This window comes from Rhincodon typus, chromosome 20, assembly GCF_021869965.1.
Source record: "Rhincodon typus isolate 14 chromosome 20, sRhiTyp1.1, whole genome shotgun sequence".
NCBI lineage: Eukaryota > Metazoa > Chordata > Chondrichthyes > Orectolobiformes > Rhincodontidae > Rhincodon > Rhincodon typus.
Window position 1 is genome coordinate 5,832,777 of NC_063351.1, and position 25,144 is coordinate 5,857,920.

The window sequence follows — 25,144 nt, forward strand, 5'->3', positions numbered from 1 at the left end:
GGGGGCAGAGGGGGGGTAGGTGGGATGCTCTTCGGAGAGTAGGTATGGACCCAATGGCCTGGGTGGGCTGTTTATGCATGGTAGGGATTCTATGATCTCAGCAGGAATTTTTCATGATAACTCCTCGGCCCAACCACCTTCAGCTGCTTCAACAATGACCTTCCTTCCATCGTAAGGTCAGAAGTGGGGGATGTTCACTGATAATTACACAATGTTCAGCACCTCGGGCCCAGCCAGGAGTAGGGTGGGCATCGTTGAAATGTCACTGGACTAATAATCCAGGATACCAAACTAATGTTCTGGGGAGATCGATTCAAAAGTCTCAACACGATAGCTGGTGAAATTTGAATTCAGTAAAACCTGGAGTAAAAAGCTATCCTAATAGTGACCATGCGACCACTCTCAGATTGTTGTATAAACCCGTTTGGTTCACTAATGGCCTTTAGAGAAGGAAAGCTGACCAGCTCTCCTGGCCTGCTCGAGCCTCAATGGGACTCCAGACCCACACAGCAATGTGGTTGACTCTTAGATGTCCTCTGGACAATTAAGGATGGGCAATAAATCCTGGTTTAGCCAGCAACACCCAATGTCCCATGAATGAAAGCAAAAAAATAAAAATTTGGGCCAATTTCTGAAGCATGCTGCATCCCACCAGATTTGGGCTGACAAGTTGCAAATAACACTCGTGACACACATTGTGCCAGGCAATAACCATTTCCAGCGAGAGAGAATCTAACCATCGCACTTTATTCTTCAATGTTATTACCATCAATGAATGCCTCCACTATCAGCATCCTGGAGGGTGGGGGAGTCAATGAACAGATACACACTGGAGCAGCCATTTAAGTAAATACCGTGGCCCCAAGAGCAGGCCAGAGGCTGGGCATCCCGTGGCTGGTAAGCTCACTTTATGATAACCATCTACCTACAAGGCACAGGTCAGGAGCTTTTTCTTTTATTCACCATGGGACATGGGTGTTGCTTGGCTGAGCCAGCATTTATTGCCTGTTCCTAATTGCCCTCAAGAAGGCTGTGGTGAGCTGTCTTTCTGAAACGTTGCAGCCCATATTCTGAATACCCCTTATTTACCTGGATGAGTGCAGCTCCAACAACACAAAGTCTGATACCATCCACAACAAAGTAGCTGCTTGATCTAACTCCATACAACAAATTCAAAATGCACCCTTTCCCCCATCAATGTTCAGTAGCAGCGGTGTGTACCATTTATAAAGATGCACTGCAGAAATTCAAAGCTCCTTAAACAGCACCTTCCAAACCCACAGCTGCTATTATGTCGAAGGACACAGGCAACAGATACTTAGGGACACCTTCAGTTCCCCTTCAGTCACACACCATCCTGACTAGGAAATACACTGTCATTCCTACAGTGTGACAGGGTCAAAATCCTGGCACACCCTCCTATCAGCATGAGGAAATTAAAAAAAAGGATCAGAAAGATTCCCATTACAAATGGTAACACAATCAGATTGTGCAAAGAGAAAGCTCATTGCTGAATACAAATTTTATTTGCTGCTACCTACCTTTCTCAGCCACACTTTCATCAGCGTTTAACATCGTAAACTGTTATGTCAACACTCACGCTGCAGGTGCCGGTTTTGGCCACTAAGCGCCACTGCATGGCAAATTTATGTAGCCGCATTGGGAAAAAGCTGCAATTCTATGCACAGCAGGATCCCACATTTAAAAAACACAGCAATCAGGTGAACGATCAGTTAACTTTTCTGGTGCTGCATTGGACAACCATCAAACCCCACCCTGCAGCCCAGGATTCAACTCTCAAACAGTGAATCAGGCTCTTGGTTTAACATCCCCCCGCAAAGCATAGCATCTCGAGCAATTAGACAAATTCCTCAGTATGGTGCTGAGAGTCAGCCTCCACTGGGTGTTTGAATATTCAACCACAGATTGAACCAATCATCTGCGGATTGGAAAGGTGGAGCTGATACTGGGTGAGCCCCAAAAAAGGAGTAAAAATCAAATACAATCAGCACCTTCTGAAATATTCCGATACTGACCAGTTTCATTGAGCTCAATTCCTAATAACAGATGCATTTTCACCTCCACACACATATTCCACCTTCTTTTCCACATTATAAGCTGTCGTAGAGCTGTACAGCACAGAAACAGACCCTTCACAGTCCAACTCGTCCACGCCGACCAGATATCTTAATCTGGTCCCATTTGCCAGCATTTCGCCGATATCCCTCCAAACCCTTCCTATTCATGTACCCATCCAGATGCCTTTTAAATGTTGTAACCTCCACCACTTCCTCTGGCAGCTCATTCCATACATGCACCACCCTCTGCGTAGAAAAAGCTGCCCCTCGGGTCCCTTTTAAATCTTCCCCTTCTCACCTTAAACCTATGCCCTCTAGTTTTGGACTCTTCTACCCTAGGGAAAAGGACCTTGACTATTCACCCTATCCATGCCCCCTCATGATTTTATAAACTGTATTACATAATACTGTACTACACAGCAAAGCATTAAGTGACAATGCTGAGTTTTTTATCCACAGAATCCCTACAGTGTGGAAACATGCCCTTCAGCCCAACAATTACACACCAACCCATCCCCCTATAACCCACCTAATCTACATATCCCTGAACACTACGGGCAATTTAGCATGGCCAATCTACCTAACCTGCACATCATTGGACTGTGGGAGGAAACCAGAGCACCCGGAGGAAACCCACACAGACACAGGGAGAATGTGCAAACTCCACACAGACGGTCACCTGAAGGTGGAATCGAACCCGGGTCCCTAGTGCTGTGAGGCAGCAGTGCCAACCACTGAGCCACCATGTCACCAGTTCAGAGACAACTTTGATTGTGGGGGGGGTGGGTTCCAATTGTTTCAAATGGTGGATGAAATTGAAAATGAGATTAATCAATGAGGAAATCAGAAAGCATTTTGTACACACAAAGTGGCTAAAATCTTGAATCATCTTCCAATAAGGGCTGTGGAAGCCAGAGGATATTCAGAGCTTGCAATACTGACACTGACAGATTTATATCAGTTACAGCATATGAAAAACAGTGGATGAATGAAGAAGCAAATTACTGCGGATGCTGGAATCTCTACTGAAAACAAAAAAAAGTGCTGGAGATGGATGCTGCCTGACCACTGTGATCTCCAGCATTTGTTTGTTTTCAGTGGATAAATGACGTTGAGCAAAAATTAGCTGAAATCTAATAAGACAATAGGTCAGGTTTGATGGGCTGAACCACCTCCTTGTGTTCCTATGGGTGATGATAGATCCACAGTGCAAAACAGTGACAGACACACTTGACGGTTTTAAAATAAACGGGCTTGGGTTCATACAGCACCTATCATGATCATCGGATGTCTCAAACTATTAAGATAGCAGAGACACAGAACACCAATGTTCTATTATTTTATCTCAGGTACCATTGCAGCATGCTGAACCAAAAGCCCAGCAATGTGGAGACTAGAACTTTAATTTAGTTTCATTACCTAGAAACTGGTTACCAACTCAACAAAAGAAAAAAAACACATCCAACAGAATTAAGCAGAATACAAATTAATCATGTTTCAATCTTTAAATAAAACTTACAGGTTACAAATGAACTCTGACAAATATTTCCACGTGAGCTATTTTCAGAAACTGTTCCCTTAAATCTGTGTAGCTGTTTATAAAAGTGTAGTTTTATAACAATCTAAGCAGAAAATAACACACCCTCCCTGGCGTCTACAAAGGCTGTAATGAAGAGTTGACAGATGTTGTATTTCAACCGCTTTAAGCTGCAAATCTATTTTTAACCAAAAACAACACTGACTGCTTTGTGACAAAGTACCTGGGTGAAATTCTGCTGCGAATGATTTGGTTGGGAAAAAGCAAAACTGCACCAAACGTCGACAATAATTAACGTGGCACGATATTGAGGACTAAATCAAGCACCTCTCAATTGACTGAAATTCCTCTAACCTTTATTCTATTGTCTCCAGATTGTTGAGAAAGAAACCATGTCTCTGCTTTAAAGCGTTGTAAAGAGACTGTTTAAATATCTGGCAAAGCAACTTCCATCCTATAAACACACTGAACCAATTGTACTTTGTGCCAGAATTCATTACAAAAAGTTTCATTTGGTGCTGCTAATTTCTTTCTAAGTACCCATGCCATTTTTCTGAAACTCGATTGATTTTTCTACCCTGAGGAGGATTGGGACAAACATTGTTATAAATGGCATTATGGTTATGTGTTTTTTTCACTTTTCTATAAATAACACAGTAATCTCTTTATAATGCGATTTTGCACTGTACTACAAAGAAAAGATCTTGTATTATTTTCTGCGAACTGAATAGCTTTGTATCAAAGCCTAAATCAATGTTTGTGCTCTGCTATTATAGCTGGACGCCAAATAACTATTCAAAGAAAATTTACAACATATGGCACTTTTATTACTGCATGTAACATAAAACATTTAAAAAATGATCTTTCTTGATTAAAACTCCACTAAGTAATAGCAAAATAATACACTCTTCCTTCTGTGCAAATGAAATAAGCCACTAAGTACTGAACACTAAGTACATACACAAATTGGGCTTATAACATTTTTCTTATACGAAATCACTTAATAAATTCCAGCAGTAAGGCCTCCCCCTCCCCAACCACATTACCCCACCCTTGCCCACAACCCATGGATTAAAAGGTGAACTTTATAAATACCATCCTATCATGAATATAATCAGGGCCTGCTGCATCAAACCCGTATTGTTCTTAGTGCTGTCAATATTGCTGCAAGATGGATTTCATGATAGAATTGTGTAAATAAACTGCACTTAGACCCAAGTTAACATCCACAGGAATTCTTCAAACTGCTGTAGAAGTTCACATTTTGCTTCTTTGAACTTATGTCTGACCATGTGACAATCCCATGATCAGAGCGCTATGCCAGAAGAAAGGATTGAGTAGAAGCGAGTTTGACCTTCTATCTAAATACCTCAACCCTTAATTAAAAAACCCAGGGTGTGTTTGTAGTCCAAGGCTCAGTCTGTCACCCAGCATCGAAGCACTTAATCATGGGCACTGTGTGATGAATAACATTCCCAATAATGAGATCTGAACGATGTAGTTAGAGAAATCTCAGAATGTAGCAGCCAGATAACTAACCCCAACTTAATATTCGTAAGGAACGGACTGCTTCCTGACTGATGAGATAAGTGGATGGCTCAGTCTTTCAGATTTCGACAGCCAGATAAAGCAACTGCTAGTTACTTTTCTTTCATTAATTCTGAAAGCTGAGAGCTGCAAACCACAACCTGGACCAGAATTCCACCACAACGAGCTGTGACAGCCCTTGGTATTTGCCCGAGTAATGTGCTCACACAGCAAATAGCTTCTAACCTTATTTAAGGTGACTTGGCTGTTACAAGTGACAGGAAAGCTCTACAGATCTCGAAATCCTTTCACCCAGACTCTTCGTACTTGGAAATATGCGACTTAGCTCGAGATGAACACTGGTTATGCTAAACTGTGCTCAAAAATAAACAGCAGAGAGGCCACGCTTCTAAACAGGAGAGCTGTGGGATTTTTCAAACACTGGTTGCTATTTCATTTCAGGCTCACATTCCCTTAGAAACAAGAAACATTTATTTGTTAGTGTCTTTTATGACTTCAACCTGCTGAAGCACCTCACAGCCAATGAAGTATTTCTTAAAAATGCACAGCAAGATCTCCCAAACAGAAATATTACTTTGGCCAGATTAAACTGGTATATTGAAGGAAAGTACCCTCTACTCTTCTGTGAAGGAGTGCTGCGAGTGGAATATTTTACATCTTCCAGAGCGTACAGACAGGATCTCATTCAAACATGGCAGTACTAGTCATTTAATACTGGAGTGCTGCACTCTCTTTTCACTAAAGACTCTGAAGCGAGATGTGAACTGACAAGCTTCTGGCTCAAAAGCGACTGCAGGTTCCACACAGCAAGAGGACTGATTCCGCAAACCTATTTGGGGGGTTGGAGAGAGACAAGAAACATTGTGGATTAGGGCAGATTTGATGATAAATGAGACGGATCCTGTGTCTGAGAGTAAAGAACCAGCTGGGCAGAGCGAGTACAGGATATTTGCACAAGGAGAGTGGGCAAGCATGCCCATCTGGGAACCCCTGCCCATGAAATGTCCACCCACTCCAGGTTTTATTGGTCTTCCACCAAGCACTTCAACATACTTTCCTCAGATTTCGGAATAATCTGTTCTAATTCCATCTGAACAATGGCAATTGTTTGCTGACCCATTTTAGGCTCGTGTCAATACACATTTCAGTTTGAACTTCAAGGACAGACTTGGTTTGTGTAATGAGACACAAGCAATAAATGAAAAGGGCAGTTTGGCAGCATATGATTCAGACAACTTCAATGCACAGTTTAATTCAATAAGATGTTAGTGACGATATAAATCACTGTTTTGAAGGAACTATGTTAATAGTATTTTAATGAATTATTAAACATATGAAACAGCGGATCTGCACAGTCTTGGAAATAATGTACTGCCAAAACTATATATACACATATTTGTTTGATGTCAAGAATTCCCCATTTATTACATCAACCGGTTACTTGTAAACAATTAATTCATTGTTCAGTTTGCTAACACTCCACAATTTCTTTTTAATGAATTTCCGATGCATATAAAACTAGCAAGTTCAGCATAGAATGTTCCTCAGGAGCAGAAATGACAGAGTTATGCTTTTTGTGACTTGATTCAGAGTAAGTCATTCATTAAACTACAGAGGGTTTGTTGGGTCTTGGGGGGGAAAAGAGAGAGAGAGAGAGGGAGAGGGAGGGAGGAAGGGGGAAAACACACCCACAAGCTTTCAGCGAAAGCAGGTCTGAACAAAAGAATTCTTCCTAAAAATTATTTAATTTTCTTCATAGAGCAAAACCTACGGCAGAATGCTCTCCTTTCAGAGCAAGTAATGGCATGCACGCTACTGTGAGTCAGTCTACATGTCTGTGTAAATAATATCAGACACCAAAGCATCATTGTCATTAATATTCCCTGAGGCATTAGAAATGTATTATGTGTTCAGAGGATGAAGTAGCCAAAAGCAAGGTTTTTCCTTATAAAGTAACCCAATTGCTGCTGTACAAATGGAATTTTTATTAGTTTTGCAATGCCAGAAAGGAATGCAATTGATAGTCTGATTTAAATCCATTTCCCTTCCTCTCCCCCTTCAAGTTTTCTACAAATAAGAAAAATGAGATTTCTAAAACTGTCAGCGAGTGAAACATACTAAAGATGTAGGGGCTCAATGAACATGGTGAAACTTGCATGGGCAGTGCTACGAACAACTTTAGCTGAACTGTAATTCATCAGTGCTACATATAAATATAATTAACTTTCATAGATTCATAAATTAACCATGTAGATGATGTGAAATGGGCCTCAGGTGGGGGAAGGGGATTACACTGATGACTGGCTCACAGAATTTAACCACTGAATGCAAATCAAACAGAAAGATTTCACAGAAAAGCAGCCAATTTAAACAATCACCCAATCATATCACTCAATTGTATTTCTTTTTAAAATGGTTCTAGTCATAACATCATGAATTGGTCAGAGTACAGGATGCTGAAGGACCTCAACATGTCTTGATAAGCACCATACTAACGTTCACTTTCATGATTAAAGCCTGTACATATTTTCTCTCATTATCCTTTTACAGCATCTGCGCATTGCTGTCATTTGTGGTCTGTCCCCAATTGCTATTGAAATGAGTGCCTTGCTGGGCAATTTCAGGGCTGCCACATTGCTGCGGGTCTGGAGTCACGTGTAGGCCAGACCAGGTAAGGATGACAGATTTCCTTCCCTAAAGGACATCAGTAAACCAGATGGGTTTTTACAACAATTGAGAATAATTTCATTGTCACCATCATTACATTCTAGATTTAGGAACTGAATTTCAATTCCATCAGTTGCCGTGGTGGGATTTGAACCCATGTCCCCAAAACATTAGCCTGGGTCTCTGTATTAGCAGTCCAGCAACTTGATCCCTAGATCACCACAGCGAGAATACCACCTTGCAACTGAGAAGACAGAGACCAACCACCTCTCCTCCATGGCTTGTAGCTGGAGGTCTGCTTTGGTCCCTAAGCCAGGTAGTTTCCAGACATTGGCTGCCTACTCTTTGGCCAATATGCACCGTCAGAGTGATCCCCAGTGCCAGTAAATGCTCACAGTGCCAAGTAATACTTGCACCACAGACATGTTCTGGTCACCCCGTTATAGGAAGAATATTATCAAGCTGAAGAGAGTTCAGAAGAGACTTACCAAGGTGTTGCCAGGTAAAGAAGGTTTGAGTTATAAACAAAAGGCTGGATAGGCTGGGACTTTTTCCATTGGAGTGTAGGAGGTTGAGAGGTGCCTGAAAGAAGTTTATAAAATAACGAGAGGTACAGATAGAGTTAGTGCTAGTTGTCTTTTCCCTAGAATGGGGGAATTTCAAGACAAGTGGGTACATTTTTAAGGTGAGAGGAGACAGATTTAGAAAAGACATAAGAGGCAAATGTTTTACACAGAGGGTGGTTGGCATGTGGAATGAACTTCCTGAGGAAGTGGTGGATGTGGGTACAATTACCACATTTAAAAGACATTTGGATAGATACAGGAATAGGAAAGGCTTGGAGGGATATAGGCCAGGAGCAGGCAGATGGGATTAGTTTAGTTTGGGCTTATGATTGGCATGGACTGGTTAGACCAAAGGGTTCATTTCCATGCTGAATGACTCTGTCAGTCAATGGTCATCTCCAACAGCATCGTGGGTTACTAACACCTGACAAACTGCAGCACTTCAAGAAGGCAGCTCATCACCGGACAACTCGGAATGGCAACAAATGCTGGTCTGGTCAGTGACGCTCACATCCCATGAATGATTTTCGAAATCAATGTCAGGGCCTTTGTTCTTCACAAACTTTATTCAGTGGAATGTTGGCAAAGACGTCCATGTTAATGGCTAACATCTAGTTGGCTGGCATCACTATCTATGTTCTTAAGTGCCCTACATAAACTAGATGCATTTCCCCCACCGACAAGGGAAAGCTTTTGCCCTGGCATTTAAATTGCACAGTTACACAAATTATCTTTCCACTAAATGTTTCATCAACATGATATTCAGAAAGGCAATTCTGAAAGGTCACAGCAGGTAAATAGTCACACACGATGCATCTGATGTTCTGTTTGTTTGCAGTGCCGAAGGTTCCAGCCAAGCTCAGGGCTGGTCTGCACTTTCCCACAAAACCCACTTTTCCAAGGAGCATTTTGCTCAAGGGGTTCGAAAGGCTCCAAAGTTCCAGGAAGTGATAAAACTTGGACTGTGCCTCAACCTCTGGTTTAAAAAGAAACAGGAGCCAGTCAAGGTTAAGACCATTTCAAATCTGCGACGCAAAGTGTAAATTCATGTGTGTTTTGTTAATCGTTGGTGTCGAGTGTCTCTCGATTGGAGGGTGATGAGGATCACAAGCTTCTGCCCCGAGTCCTCATGTGAATGAGCAGGCCAATTCCCAACAAAAATCCGGATAGGATGAATAGCCAAGGTCTTTTCCCCCAGAGTAGAGGAGCCCAAAACTACAGGGCATTGGTTTAAGATGAGAGGAGAAAGATATAAAAGGGAGCCGAGGGGCAACTTTTTCATACAGAGGGTGGCGTGTGTATGGAACGAGTGGCCAGTGGAAGTGGTAGATGCAGGTACAGTTACATTTAAAAGACATTTGGACAGGTACATGAATAGGAAAGGTTTAGAGGGATATGGGCCAAACATGGACAAATAGGACTTGTTTAGATTGGGGAACTTGGCTAGCATGGACAAGTTGGACCGAAGGGCCCGTTTCTATGTTGTATAACTCTGTGACTCTACATGGGGCACGGATTCCACGAGGTATTAGTCTGAGGAGGGCAATTCGCCTCATCTTCCTTTCTCTGCTCCACATCATCAGAAGACTGTGACTCTAAACCTGCACCTTGTTTTTCGACAAAAGCTTTGGCCATTCTCAAAAATTGGTGGCAAGCTCCTTCCATTAACACACCAAGAATTTAGTGTTGTAAAATATAACTCCCAGTGAAAACTTGCCCACGTGTAATAAACCAGGTGTGTAATTACTTTCAATGAATGACAGTGAATCATGCAATTTGTTCACTTCCTTGTCCAAACCGTAATTGCGCAATAAGCAAATTTACTGCACAAAATCACTAGCATATTTATTTACCATATTTATTCTGCACTATAAATTATACAGGCACTAATTACCATCTGAAATAAATCAAAGTCATTGGGGAGCAACTGTGATGCAGAGCAAAATAAACAGTACATGGAAAATATTAAAATGTTTTTCTTTTTCTGAAGCGTATGCATAATTTGAAGGGATGATCAATTGAAAGCACAAACAGCTTTAATTGCTAATACTAGGAGCTGGCTTCCGGAATGCTGGAATCATTGGCATTTTGTGGTTACTTTCAACTTATGCCTTTGCTTAGGAGTGCTGGCTGGATCCAAGAGTTAGACACGATGAAATGTAGGGGTGCTCAACGCTGGCTGATGAGACTCATAGCCCTAAACGAGCCCAAAGATGCTGGATCGGCCATAGATATTGATGGGCAGCCCATTAAAATGGAGTGTCACTGTTCAAGCCAACTTCAAAGTGCAAACACCAGCTGAACAAGCAGAATGTGAGACTCAGCAACAATGCTGGCCTCTTTCCAAAAGGCAGGTAGACCAACACAATCTATAAAGCCCACCGATCCAACAAGCCAACTTACCTTTACAAGAACACTGGAAATAGGTGAACATCATGTGAACACTTGAACTTGCTCCACCACTTGAATATTATCAAAGGCAGAACGCCAGCCTCAGCTGGGGGGAGGTGGCAGCATAATGGTATATCAGCAGGCTAGTAATCTAAAGACCCTGGGCATCAAGGTTCAAAGCCCACCATGGCAGATGGTAGGATTTGCAATTGAAATAAAAAACGAAAAATAGAAGTGAAACGATGACCATGAAACCATTGTCATAAAAACCCATCTGGTTAATTAACGAAGGAAATCTGTTGTCCTTACCAGGTCTGGACTACATGTAACTCCACACCCAAAGCAATGTGGTTGACACTCAACTCCCCTCTGAAATGGCACTCAAATCACCACAAAGTCAAAAGGAAAGAATGAAACCGAGCAGACCACCTGGAATTGACCTAGGCACTGCAAGTAACAACAGCAAAAACAGACCCTGCAATGCCCCCAACACTTGGGGCCAGTGCTAAAATTGGGACAGCTGCCTCACAGAGGAGTCAAGCAACAGCCTGACATTGTCTGTAAGTTATGATTCCGTGAGAATGACTATGTCCCAGACATTATCATCACTACTTCTGGGTAAGTTCACAGTACAGTGGTACACAGTAAGGAGGGAGGTAACCTGGGAAACCTCAACATTGACTCCAGTTACCATGAAGCGTCATTGCATTAGGTCAAACACAGACCTGGAAAACTCCTACTGTTGCACATACAGTCTTCCCTCAGCTGATGAATCAGTACTCCTCCATGTTAAACAACACATGAAGGACGCATTGACGGTGGCAAGGGCACAAAATGCACTCTCGGGGTGGGGGGATTTCAATGTCCACCACCAAGGCTCGGCAGCAGTACTACTGATCAAGCTAGTCGGCTCCTAAAGGACAGAGCTGCTAGACTGGGTCTGCGGCAGATAGTGAGGGAAAAATATACTTGACCACATCCTTACCAATCTGATGGCTGCAGATGCTTCAGTCTATTACAGTGTCGGCAAGAGTGACCATCGCACAGTCCTTGCTGCCTTCACATTGAGAACAGCCTCCATGTTGTGTGGCACATCACCATGCTAAATGGGACAGACCTTTAACAGATCCATTAACTCAAGAGTAGACATCCATGAGGTGCTGTGGGCCAACCAGAGCAGCACAACTGTACTCTAGCAGAATGTGTAAACTCTCTCAACAATTACTATCAACACATCAGAGCATAAAATATGGCTGAAGCATTTACAGTAATCTTCAGCCAGAAAGTGCTGAATGGATGATCCATTTCTGCCTCCTCCAGTGATCCCCAGCATCACATACCAGTCTTCAGCCCACATGATGTCTAAAACAAAATGGGTGAAGGTACTGGATACTACAAAAGCCAAAAGGTCCTGCCAACATTATGGCAAAATACTTAAGACATGCGCTCCAAAACCTGCTACACACCTAGCCATTCGTAGCACACGAGGAACAGCAACATAGCAGAAATTACTCTTTTTAGAACCTAGAACATAGAACTGTACAGCACAGGAATGGGCCCTTCGACCCACGATGTGAACATGACGCCAAATGAAACTAATTCCTTTTGCCTGCCCTTGGTCCATATCCCCTCATTCCTTGCATATTCATGGGTTTTTGTAAAAAGTTCCTTAAATGCCCCTATCGTATCTGCCTCCACCACCCCCCGCGACAGTGCATTCCAGACTCCTATCACTCTCTTTACAAAAAAAATTGCCCCTCACGTCTCCTTTGAACTTTCCCCCTCTAACCTTAAATCTATGCCCCTAGTATTATCAACTCTGGGAAAAAGATTCTGACCACCAACCCTATCTCTGCATCTTATAATTTTATAGACTTCTATCAAGCCGCTCCTCAGTCTTTGCAGTCAAGAGAAAACAACCCGAGCTTTTCTAGCCTCTCCTTATGGCTCATACCCTCTAACGCAGACAGCATCCTGATAAACCTCTTTTGCACCCTCTCCAAAGCCCTCTACATCCTTCCTGTAATGTGGTCGCCAGAACTGAATGCAATTTTGTAACAAAGATTTACATTTGATGACCCATGACACATTACCAGCGTAAGACAACAATAGTGTATGGAAGCCATTCAGCCCCATAATGATAACTAACAAGTTGAGATGAGATCAGGCATGACCATACTGAATGGCGAAGCAGGCTTCAGAAGCAGAATGGCCTCCTCCCGATCCTAGTTTTTAAAACATTCTAAGTGGCTCTTCCACACTGAAGCCTGCTCTTAAAGGCCTAAAACTAAAGATGAGGCTTACATAAGACATTTTGTGCTAATTGCGGTCAGGAACAGTCTCAATATTTCAAGAGAACGTGCTGTGGATTTGTGGAATATCATTTAGCAGCATTTAATTTCCCTCCACACAGAATGCATATTGACAGTACACACACAAAAGCAAGTGTCTTTTTAAACAAAGCAGGACCAATTGCTTCCTCTCTTTAGGAAAGTATTCAGCATTGCCTGAGAGGAGAAATGTGGTGTGCTTTTAAAGGATTGTTCAGTCAGTTTGATATTACACAACCCACTGTATACACGACTGCTTACAAAATACAGTGCAGTCTGATATTTCACAATACATTCAAAAGGCTCTGTGTGTTTAACCTTACACCATATTTATGTGAAATGCAGAGATATATTTCACAAACCTTCAAGCCAATAAACTATACATCAACAGTTGACGCAATCTGGCAAAGTAGAGAAGGCTTTTACAAACTGGCCCAAGGAGAGGGATGTGGAAATCATTATGAGAATGTAATATTGTTAATGCATATACACCGCATTAATGGCTTAGCCAGTTGGCACATAAGCAGTGCAGCAAAGCAGACCCGGAAGGTTTCAGGTTCGATCCCCAGTTGATACAGAGTTAGCTGAGTCAGTGTCTCAAACTTAGTTCAGTACCCCCTCCTTCCCCCACCCTAGCCAGAGAGCAGGAAATTAACCTGGCACTCCAAACGTGATTGCTGGCATAGACAAAGGATGCGATGCCTTTACAGTCAAACAGTCTGACGCCAAGCACTATCGGGGCTCATGTGGAGGCAGCCGGGTGCATGTGGAATTACAGAGTTAAGGGGAGATGAGAAAGGGCTCTAACATAAGGATACAAGAACACAAGCATGGAAATGTCACAAACAGTGACACAAAATTGCATGCTCTATAATAGGGGCTTACTCAGTACAAATGTCAGTTTGCACAGCTAACATGGAACCTAACTATATAGAGCAAGGCCAGATAACATAGAAAGATAGGAACTTCAGCACGAAAAATGACCAAAGTCTACCAAAGCTCACCTTTAACTAACGCAGTATTGTCGATCTTGAAAATTGCATGTTTGACTAATCACAGCTTTAATCGAGTGTACCTGAGACTCAGACAGACAGGAGGGAAGATAACCATCAAAGCCCCATGCCCCCACCAAAGCCGAATAAATATAACACTGACTATTTCCACCATCTGCCTAGGGCACCTGTCCACAGACTGACCACTCACTCACCAAAATCTGTTTTCTGCACATTCAATTTGTACTAGTTCCCACATCATTGCACCACAAGAACTACTGTTCTGGACAAGGTGAAACAGCTCGTTGTCATTGACTGTAAATAACACCGTATTACGGACTTCCCAAAGTTCTTGACGGAGGGTACAATGCTTGCTGCTGCATGCATAATATCACTGAATAAACCTGACAGAACAACAGATGCTTGGCAGTGATTACAAGGCACTAAATCCACTTGAGGTGTTCAAATAATGTTGCAAACCCCAAGAGAGAAACTCAAAGAATTAGAACAAAGCTGTGATTAAATAAACCGAATAGAAGTCCCTTTAATAAGATGTGCATGGTTTCAACTCAAAGTGATGCTTCTGTTTCATCAGTGGCTTGGTTTCCCTGCTGCAGATCCAAGCATCTGGACAATCGAGATTTTGAGAGAGACCAAAAAGGCTGCATTTGGATTCAGGAAAATTGGAAAAGCAATGTTAGACTAAGTTGCACTAATAGAGTATCTTCCATTATTTCAGGATGTCTGAAAATGCTTTACAGTCACTGAAGTGTTTCTGAAATACTGTAAAGCAGGAAAGATGGCTCCAACTTGTGCACAGCAAGCTCCCACAAGGAACCAATTGAAGAAATGGCCAGGTTATCTGTTTTAATGATGTTGGCTGAAGGATAAACATCGGACAGGACTCTGGGACCACTTCCTACTCTTTGTCAAAATGGTGCAGAGGGATGACTTGCTGCCATGATGAACTGTATCCTCATGTATTTTTGCTGTAATTTACATGTATTCATAGCCAGGGACCTGTCCTCTGCAGGAAAAACGAACAAGTCCAGGAATTGCTCTATTTCGGAGTGAAACAAAAGCAGGAGACAATAGCGCACTGGTGCACTTCCATGGCAATGCCTCAATCGGAGTCAACCTGCCAATCGGCAGCACCGTTTTCTCCTACAGTATAAACTGGTGGTCCCCCTGAAAGTTGGCATTCTTGGCGTCTGTCCTGATGGAAATCTTCATCAGCGTGTCTTTTCTTAAAAGTAAAAAAAAAATCAGCAATATTCAAGTTCTGTGCTAAAATGAGCCATGTTGAGGCAATGAATGAAGCAATCAGAATGGCCTTCAGTGTTTGTACATGCTGTTAAGGATATTTTATACGCAGAACCCTTGTTATCTCAACAAGTATACCCAGTAAGTAGTTCCACTATCCAAACCCGCAAAGTCCCGAGTCAGGTGCCAGCACACTGGAATGGCTGGCCTAATTCAGGAATAAGCATTGTCGCACCTAAACAATCTCTAATGACACCTGCCAGTTATGCAAGAGGTTGGGTGCCTCAGCGAGGACAGGATAGAGCGCGGCAGGGAGGCTTCTGAGATTCAGTCAAGCATGAATAACTTGCATGAACAACAATGGAACAAACTAAAAAAGGACACAAGGTACAGGGGCTTTGTAAAGTATAGTGAAACTGAAGTGCTGAGCTAGCAGTTGGCATGGGTGATCAGTTCAAAATTACTGCCTAATACATAGATCACGAGAATTAATTATCATGGGTAGAGAAGGGACAGCACGATGGCTCAGTGGTTGGCACTGCTGCCTCACAGCGCCAGGGGCCCGGGTTCGATTCCACTCTCGGGCGACTCTGTGTGGAGTTTGCATATTATCCCCGTATCTGCGTGGGTTGGGTTTCCTCCAACAGTCCAAAGATGTGCAGGTTGGGTGAACTGACCACGCTAAATTGCCTATAGTGTCCAGGGATGTGCAGGTTTGGTGGATTATCCATGGGAAATGCAGGGTTACAGAGACAGGGTGGAGAGGGTAGGTCCGAGTTAGGATGCTCTTTGGAAGGTCAGTAGGGTCTCAATGGGCCGAATGGCCTGGTTCCACACTGTAGGGATTCTATGAGAACACAGAGACAGACATCATTATCTACACAGCCTGCTTTAACCAACGTAAAGCCACAGCTTGTTGTTTGGAAAGTGCAAGTGTTGCACCAGCTTGAGCTCATGTTTCCACTCGATCATTAACAGTGCGATTAGGTCATGTACCCAATCTGGAAAGAAACCAACACTGATAACTGTAAGTGTCTTATCACAGCCTGCTGAAATAAGCCCAATGAAATGGTTACACATTTTGTGAATCTGATAAAGGAGACAAATGAAATGTTTAAGGAAGTGTTTGAAGAGACGCTGACTGTTCCTTTGCCTGCTCATTTGAAACAGCTCACCCAAGAATACAGCAGACCTGATTTCAAAAAGCAAGTATCACATAACCGGAAGTTAAATTCAGAAAGGGACTTGTGAAAACTTCAAGTAACAATTTCTTTTTAGAAACATACAATGTCAGCACTAATAGTCCAACCTGTTTCTACTGATGGCTTTGGAGTGGAGGAAGAAATATTTTAACTGGAGCTCAGCCTAGATACCCATCTCTCTACAGTCATATCCATTTTACAAGCCTGAGCTCTAGAATACAGTTCAAATAATGGATCTTCAGGAATGTACTCTACGTTTCCATAGTTTTGGCTCTTTGCCATCAAAAAAGACATGCAGGTGGCCCATCCCCTACCATTTGTTACACTCTATAATCTGGGGAGGTAGCTGCAGACAACACATGCTCATTTTCCAAACACGGTCACATAAATGGTTTCTGGCGTTGCTTTGGGACCAGGTATTATACTGACTAATTGTGGTAGCTCCCCAAAACTCAATAACATTAAAAAGCTCAATAGTTGCAAAACTGGACGATGCAGAAATGGGGAGAGAAAACCGAGTTGCATTTCATCCCACAGGATAGAAAGTACAGTGTTAACTCAGAGCTCCTGCCCACACAAACGACAGACAGAATACTTCGTCGTCAATATCTTCATCAGCTGATCAGTGCTACTTCTGTCACTGGCTGTTCCACAATCAGGTGCATCTCAGCCTCTGGTCTCCATAGCCCCAGGGAGACTCGAAGGAAACTTCTTATGAATGTGACAGTTCACCCCCCTTTTTCTGACACTTTTTCTGCCCAATACCACTGGAGGTGCCCTGGTTTCTTCATCACTGTTAGCCAGTCACAGTTATACTAGTACAGAACAATGTCAGGACTGACACGTGGGAATTACACCGGGACAATGAACACTTCCCCCAGAACTCTAAAACAGTTCAGGTTTCAATAACCCCATCATAAAATCTGAAACCAAGAGGCTTGTTTGACAACATTACCCAATGACCAAGGGGAGGAGACAGAGAGAGGAAGAACGACAGATGATTTAACACTTTGGTCAGAAAGGTTTCTTTTTATTTATTATTTGGATGTGGGCATCACTCACCAGGCCAGCATTTATTACCCATCTCTAACGGTCCTCAAGAAGGATGATGACCTGCTTTCTTGGAGTGCTGCAGTTGTTTGGCTGTAGTCAATGCTCCCATGAAGCTGCTCCCATGCTCACTGACTGGCGCACGCGCGCCAATCAGACTTCGGAGGACTGCACAATGGAGAAAACTATAACATGGAACATTTGGCTGCAGGTTCAATCACGGCGCTGTTTTGACCCAATGACAATGAAAGAACAGCAATATTGTCTCGAGTCAGCATTGAACAATTGCGGATACGTCCCCACAAATCTGCTGTCCTCGTAGGTAGTCCCGGTGATCGGTTTGTAACGGGACGCTGAAGGAGCCTTGCTCATTTGGTACAGCTCACCTTAAACTGCTGGAGGGAGTGGATGCTTGTGGGTGTGGTGCCAATCAAATCCTGAATGGCATCAAGATTCATGAGTGCTGTTGGAGCTATACTCATCAAGTGGGGTGTATTCCATCATACTCATGGACAGGTTTCAAGTAGCTGGTTGATAATCTTAATATTTGCATTGCAAAACTAAAACAAATCATTTGATGCATTCAAAGCAAGATTCCGCAGGTTAGTTATTTACATTAACCAACACTAATTGCTAAAATTGCTTTCTGTTGAGGAATATTTTTGTAAATCACAGCTTTGCCATGGGAACTTGGGATAAATTCTATTTTCATTCTGTACAATTTCATAGGATAATTTCAGGGTACAATGCTCACTCATTCCCCATCACTTCAATTACATTCATGCTTAAAGTCTGATCCTTTAAAAAGATATTGCATGAACCTTGCTGTTGTAATTCATGTAAGAACATCACTATGGACTCAATAATGGAATAAGCACAATTGAAAAGGAATGACTATTCAGAAACTAACCTTGCTCACAGTGAGTTGGAGGATACACAGTCTGAGACTTAGTAATGTGCAATTTTTACTCCTACCATTTCCCTTTTAGGTAATGAGTAGCTAATGTTTTGAAGTAAACCCAAGCTCAAGTCAACATTTCACTGACGGTTGCTCAGGGAACTTTGCAAATTCTAATGGAGTGCTTCTGTATGTAACGTAGTCAGAAAAACACAGCATTAAAGAATTGGCTTTTTTCAAAACAAAAACCTGCAAAGTAGTGCAACACCAAGTGTGTATGTTTAGTGAGATATTTCAACATGATGGTGGCTAATATTGTATCTGTTTTTGTATAAAAGATGTAAAAGTGGAGATAGATACCAAGATGGACAGACAGATATTAATGTATGCTTGGGAGCAAGTTATAAGACTATGAGCTAAATGTGGGAGCCATGCGACATCGTAAGCTATACAATGAAGCTTAGGATGTTTACAATGAGCCAACCATGCCTGAGGTCAGGTTACAGCCGTCAACTGGTGTCCTGGTGTTTATCTATTACTTCTATAATATATACTGTGAATGCAATTTTACATTACAACATTGAAGCGTTTTTGTCACAGTGCCAGGATGAGAGATTATTTTACAACGTCAGTGTAATGCAAAATGGCACTCATTATGTTATGTGATTACTACATTAGAATGGAATCCAGCAGACTTTAGGAAAATTCCATTTACAATACATGCATGTACACACACAAATATAGCATCGCAGATTTCTATAAAAGATGAGAGTACTATGTTAAACCAATTTGTTATCCACTAAAAATTACACGTACTTTGAATCATAAACCATAATAATTGACTTTAATAATTCCATTGATATAGTTACTTGTGTATGTACTGAAACATATTATCTGAACAAATGAGTCAGCCCATTGTGTACTTTTCCACTTAGCCTGCTCAGAATGGGCAGCTACTTAAAGCAATTTTGTTTTTAAAGTTGCATTTTTTTTTAATAGGACAAACATTTAAATGGAAAAAAAAACTGAATTTATAGTTCCATTGGCTGATAATAATCTGCACAGAAACAAAGTAAAGTAATTTGATAACCTAATGGCAGCTGCAGAGCAAGAATTCCAGAGCTCAACAGTTCAAGGTTAATATTTCCAAATAAAGGAAACACAGCCAATATTGCCAACTGCATTTTGTCAGTTTTACTCATTCCTGGCAACAGTCCAACAGAATACGATTTTTCAGCAAAACTACCTGCTCTACATCAACAACTCAGCCCTTCTCAGAACTGATATCATGTTTGCTTTGGTCCTATAAAAGCTGTAGAATGTGGTAATCTCCAAATTGGACCTGACCAGCTTCCTCTTTTTAACCCGAGTCCAATGCGGGTTCATCCTAACTTCCTAACTCGAGGACAAAATGATTCACCAGCACAGCACTGACGTAATATTGAAACGATGAGATAGCTCCACCATACTTGTCAAACAGGAACTCAAACCGGTCAAATGCATTCTCCTGCACTTGACCTTCCTTTCCTTGGTCGCACTGTTGGCAAGGTGCCTTCGGTTATCCTATCTCTGCAATTCCCTCCAGAAACCTCTCTGCCTCTTCAAGATGCTTGTTACAACCTACTTCTAACGCAAGTGTTTGCTTGTCTGATTCAATGCCTCCTTCTCTGGCCGGATGCCAATTTGTGTCTATTAAGTTCCTGGGGAGTTCTTAGGTAGGCCTTACTATACTAAAAGCACTAAATTAAATGTATGCAGCCAGATAAAAAGACAAATTTAAATGCAATGTTTTATGAAGTGTTATACAGTTCCAAACTTTCTGAATCGTCCAAGCTCCGGGCTTTACAAGTATTCAGCAAACACTGACCCTTTGACATTCCAAAATGCTTTAGGACCTTGTTCCTAAACTGTTTGTATCAATTGATTATTTTGGCAATCAAAAGGAAAAGGGTGAATAGCATAAAATTAAAAGAATTTTGATGGGATTCTAAACATTAAAGCATACATTTTTTCTGTTCTACAACCTGCCACAGTCCTTGGTACCTGCAGTGAGCACTACACGTGAGATGCCAAACTCTATTATTCATGAAGACTTGCAGAAGACAATTCATTGTTTAGCGATAGTAGGAACTGCAGATGCTGGAGAATCTGAGACAACGAGCTGCAGAGCTGGATGAACACAGCAGGCCAAGCAGCATCATAGGAGCAGGAAGGCTGACATTTCGGGCCTAGACCCTTCTTCAGAAAATTTGGCTTGATTTATTGTTCTCATATGTATAAACAACGAGACAGTCTGTCAGACCTGTATCCTTTATGCTAGCTTTACAAGGAAGATTTGGTGTGGTGTTAAGTACTGTTGCTTTCACATGAATGCTAAAGGTACAGAGCGTAAAACGGGTGCAAACCCAATTTCAATTCATTTCATTGTAGCGTCAGGTTGAACTGGATTGAGACTGCGTTCAAACTTCAGTATACAGCAAAACCTTATCGCAACAAAAATACAGTTGTAGCATTAATGCATCCTCAGCGAAATCATTCTTCCTGGCTTTTGTTGCCTTTGTTCGATCACTAAACATTTTGTACCAGAAAGGAATTCAAACTTTTGTTTTGCAGCTAACAATTTGACAAACACTGAACGTTCGTATTTACTTTTCAGGTTAGTCCTCAAACAACACAGCTTAATAGCACAATACAACCTCTTCTCTAACAATAGCAAACAAAATTTCCGAAGAATCTGATGCGACAATCTAGTAGGAAGCCACACGAAAACAATGTTTCATTTCAATTTCTTCACTGTTTAGCAATACAGGAATGAGCACAGTCCTTGGACTGCAACATATTTTGGCAACCTTAAAGTCAGTTTAAAGAGTTACGCGGTCTATCAGTTGGAATTCAAAATTTCTACAATGTCCTCTGTTTCAACCACATTGCTGAGATTACAACGAATTGAGAGAAAGTACTTACCAAACTCATCACAAACGCTCTCGTTTTCAATCAGAGTCGGATGATCAAATGTGTCACGGCAGTAGAGAATTCTAGTGCTTCCATTTAATATCGCGATGCCACCCAGTGCCATTACAAACTCGTTGACCAGCCAAGATGACGATCGGTTTTGAATTCTCTTCAGCATAGTGCGATAGCGGCAGTACTGTGGGTAACTGAGGACGATGATTTTGGTATCATCAACATCGCCGCTGTGGTCATCATCAGCATCATCAGCGTCTGTGGAGAAACACGCATGTTTTACATGGGTTGGCATGGAATGTTCTGGAATACACACTGTGCCTGTTGCTGCACACACAAGTTGCCTTAGCCTCACGTCGTTATTTAAATTAAACGCCTCTCAAATCACTGGCAAACGGGGCAATGTTGGTTACAGGAAATATTTGTCCCCATTATGTTCCTAATGGAACAAGGGAACTATCACAATCCATTGATGATATAATGTAAAAACAAAACCCAGAAAAGGACGAGTTATTTGAATCAGTGAAACAGAACAGATTACAAATTCACACATGAATGTAGTAAATCCCACTGTCAAGTGTCTGGGGAGATGGAAGTTTGCTAAACTGTTTAAATATTTGATCACGTTTGGACAAAAAACACACACATATAATTAATGCATAACAAGCATGTGTTTGAAACAAGACTTTAAACAAGTGTTTTGCTTTATCCTGGCAGTTAAGTTCAGCCTATAGCAACCTAAACAGGAAGTGGCACAATAATGGCTAATGGAACCATTATCCTGCACTAATTCAGGCTGATTGACACCACACCTAAACTAATACTATGTACACAACAATATATCTACATCACAAAATGCAGCTAGATTCCCAGGCTTTCCACGCACACCGAACAACAATAACGCTCTATAATTTCTTGGACTGTGACTGCCTTAATAGCAACCCAAATGGAAGGCTGCTGGAGAACGAATTTAGGAGAATCTAGAAGGTGGATATTCAACAATTCTGGCTGAGATGGAATTCAAGAGCTCGCCCCACCACTCCATGCTTCGCTGGATAAATGCATCCTATGGTTTGACGCTGTACAAACTGACAAGATAAAACACCTATGCCCTAGTCTACAAAAAGTTAGAGTGAACCCAGCTGTGGCACATCGCAGCACCACATTTCAATGTCTCGGAGTTTCAGAGCAACAGAATTAGCTAAACGTCACTCCTCTGATTCCACATGGGGCCTGCAAAATATACACAAGACTCTTGCGGCTAGTGGAGGAGGGTCGGACAAAATTCAATGTGAATTGCTCCATTTGCACAACGTGTAAATTTCTCAGAAAGGCTGGTGCCCAGCTCAACTAACCTGACTTTGTACCAGATGACTTGTTCTGTTTGCCAGCACAAACTGGAAGTTAAATCATTTTGGGCACACAATTTATCATAATAAGGGTGATAGATAGGGAGAAGCTGTTCCCACTTGTAAAAGAAAGAAAAGGAGCAGGCATAGATTTATTTAGATATGCAAATGAAGCAACAATGATGTGAGAAGAAACCTCTCTCATACATTGAATAGTTAGGTTCTGTAGTGCACTACCTGGAAATGTGGTGGAGTTTAACTGAGGCATTCAAGACAGCATTGGATGTTTTCTCATATAGTAACAGTGTGTAGAAAAGGCAGAAGATTGGCACAATGGGCTGAATGGCCTCCCCCTGGGTCATGACATTTAGTGATAAAACACTGGTTCAGTCCCAATAGCAGCGCTGCACCCAGTTCCGGCCACCGCGCTTTCGGAAGGATGTGAAGATGGAAACGATTGGAGAACAGTGTCAGGAATGAGAAACTTCAGTTACACAGAGAGGTTCATATAGCTTGGAGAAGGTGCTCCCTTTAAAAGAAGCTCGAGAGGAAATCTGATCGAGGTGCTCAAAATCAAGTAGCGGACAGAGTAGACAGGATAAGCCTGTTCTCATTAGGTGGAAAGACCAAGATCCAGAGGCAACTGGTGAAAGATGCTATGGCAACGTAAGGAAAATGTTTTTCACACTTTGAATTGTTAGGATCGGGAACGCACTGCCTGAGAAAAAGTGTGTGGTGGATGCAGGTTCAATTACAATTCACAAAAGAAAACTGGATCACTCTCTGAACTAGAAGAATTTCAGAACTGCGAGAAGGTGGAGGAGTGGTATTAGCGGATTGTTCTTGCAGAGGGCCAGCACTGACAGAATAGGCCAAATGGCCTCCTCCAAAGCTGTACCCATTTTACAATTCTAAATGCTTCCACGATTTTGCTATATTTCCCACAAGTCAGTGAACGTGTCCCTAGGCTGTTGAAGTTTGCTTGACAGGTGTAATTTTATGCTGCTATCCATTAGAGGTATCTGTTCCATACACAGCTAAACTGAAAAATCACGTGTTTGATGCATTAGTATGCAGCAGAACAATGACAACTACGTTCTTCCTGCAGGGAAGATTTAATTTCAACCCCACCCTGAATTAAACCGGTATATCCCTTTCTTGAAAAGGATAGCTGCAAAGCACACATTGCTTTGTATTGTTTCTTAAATAAACACTTTTCATTTCAGGGTGTAATTGCTGCTTTCGTACAATATCAAGTCAACATCCCAATGGGCTCGGCCCACACAGCACGCTTGTCATGGAATTGGCCCCACATTCAAAGAGTTCCGAAATTACCTGCGCAATTGGAGGAAAATTGTAACATGTATCCCAAGGGTTCCAACTTGCTTCCTCTTAAGCAAGCACAACTTGGTCAAAGGGACCAGAGAGATCACCAAGGTGATCCCTCACAAGGGGGGAGTCCAGAACAAAGGGACACAACCGTAAGATGAGATCCAGACCATGTGGGGCACATCTTCATTCAGCTCCTTACAGTCTGGTAGACCAGGGTTGGTGGGCTTGGAGCAGGGAACAACCATGTCAATAAGCCCAGGGAAGAGTTTCCAGTGGCAGGCATGGAGATGTCTACCCTACAGAACCAAACAGCCAATTCACTTCACCAAGAGCCCAGAGAAAATTCTTTTCTTTCCATCACATTTATGTGTGCTGCAGGAGCCAGCACTCTGTGAACACTGTCGCATTCAAGGGTATAGACAGCTCCAAGGGTTTGTTATATTTGACGTTCTAACACAAGAGTTACACGCAATGCTGCCTAACAACAGGGGTAAGGCCAGTTCAAGAGTTTCAACAGAATAGCTCGGGTCATCGAAGAGGTATTCGAAGGTTACAGGCAGAAAGAGGCAGCCAGAGAGACAAAGTGTTAAGCAGCAATATAGTCAGCTATGCTGCTAAAGGCAACTGAAGTACACAGGCATTTGTAGGAAAGTCCGACAGCAATTGAATATCTTCGTCATGGGAAATCTAAATGTGAAAGGCTCAACAGGCACCAGTGTGCAATCAATAGTTCAGTACATCAGATACTCAGTTTGAAAGCCCACAAACAGCAACTGCCTTAAGCAACTGAGCTAGAAAGGAGCTCAAGGAACAAAGCTGGGGTAGTATGGCCTGATAAAGCCTGTTTGAGAAAAACTGGGATTGTGCCTGTAAGCAAATGTAGGATAACAAGGTGTACAGCTGGATGAACACAGCAGGCCAAGCAGCATCAGAGGAGCAGGAAGGCTGATGTTTCGGGCCTAGACCCTTCTGCAGAA

General features: G+C 42.2%; 1 protein-coding gene across 3 annotated transcripts in view; it reads right to left on the bottom strand.

Annotated features, from left to right (window-relative positions):
- Positions 1-25,144, bottom strand: part of arid5b (AT-rich interaction domain 5B) — a 125,271-nt gene that overhangs the window by 64,453 nt on the left and 35,674 nt on the right. For all 3 annotated transcript variants that reach the window (XM_048608865.1, XM_048608866.1, XM_048608867.1), the window contains one exon: positions 21,487-21,744. In XM_048608865.1, the coding sequence (XP_048464822.1) occupies positions 21,487-21,744 (258 nt within the window). The remainder of the gene's footprint in view (positions 1-21,486; positions 21,745-25,144) is intronic.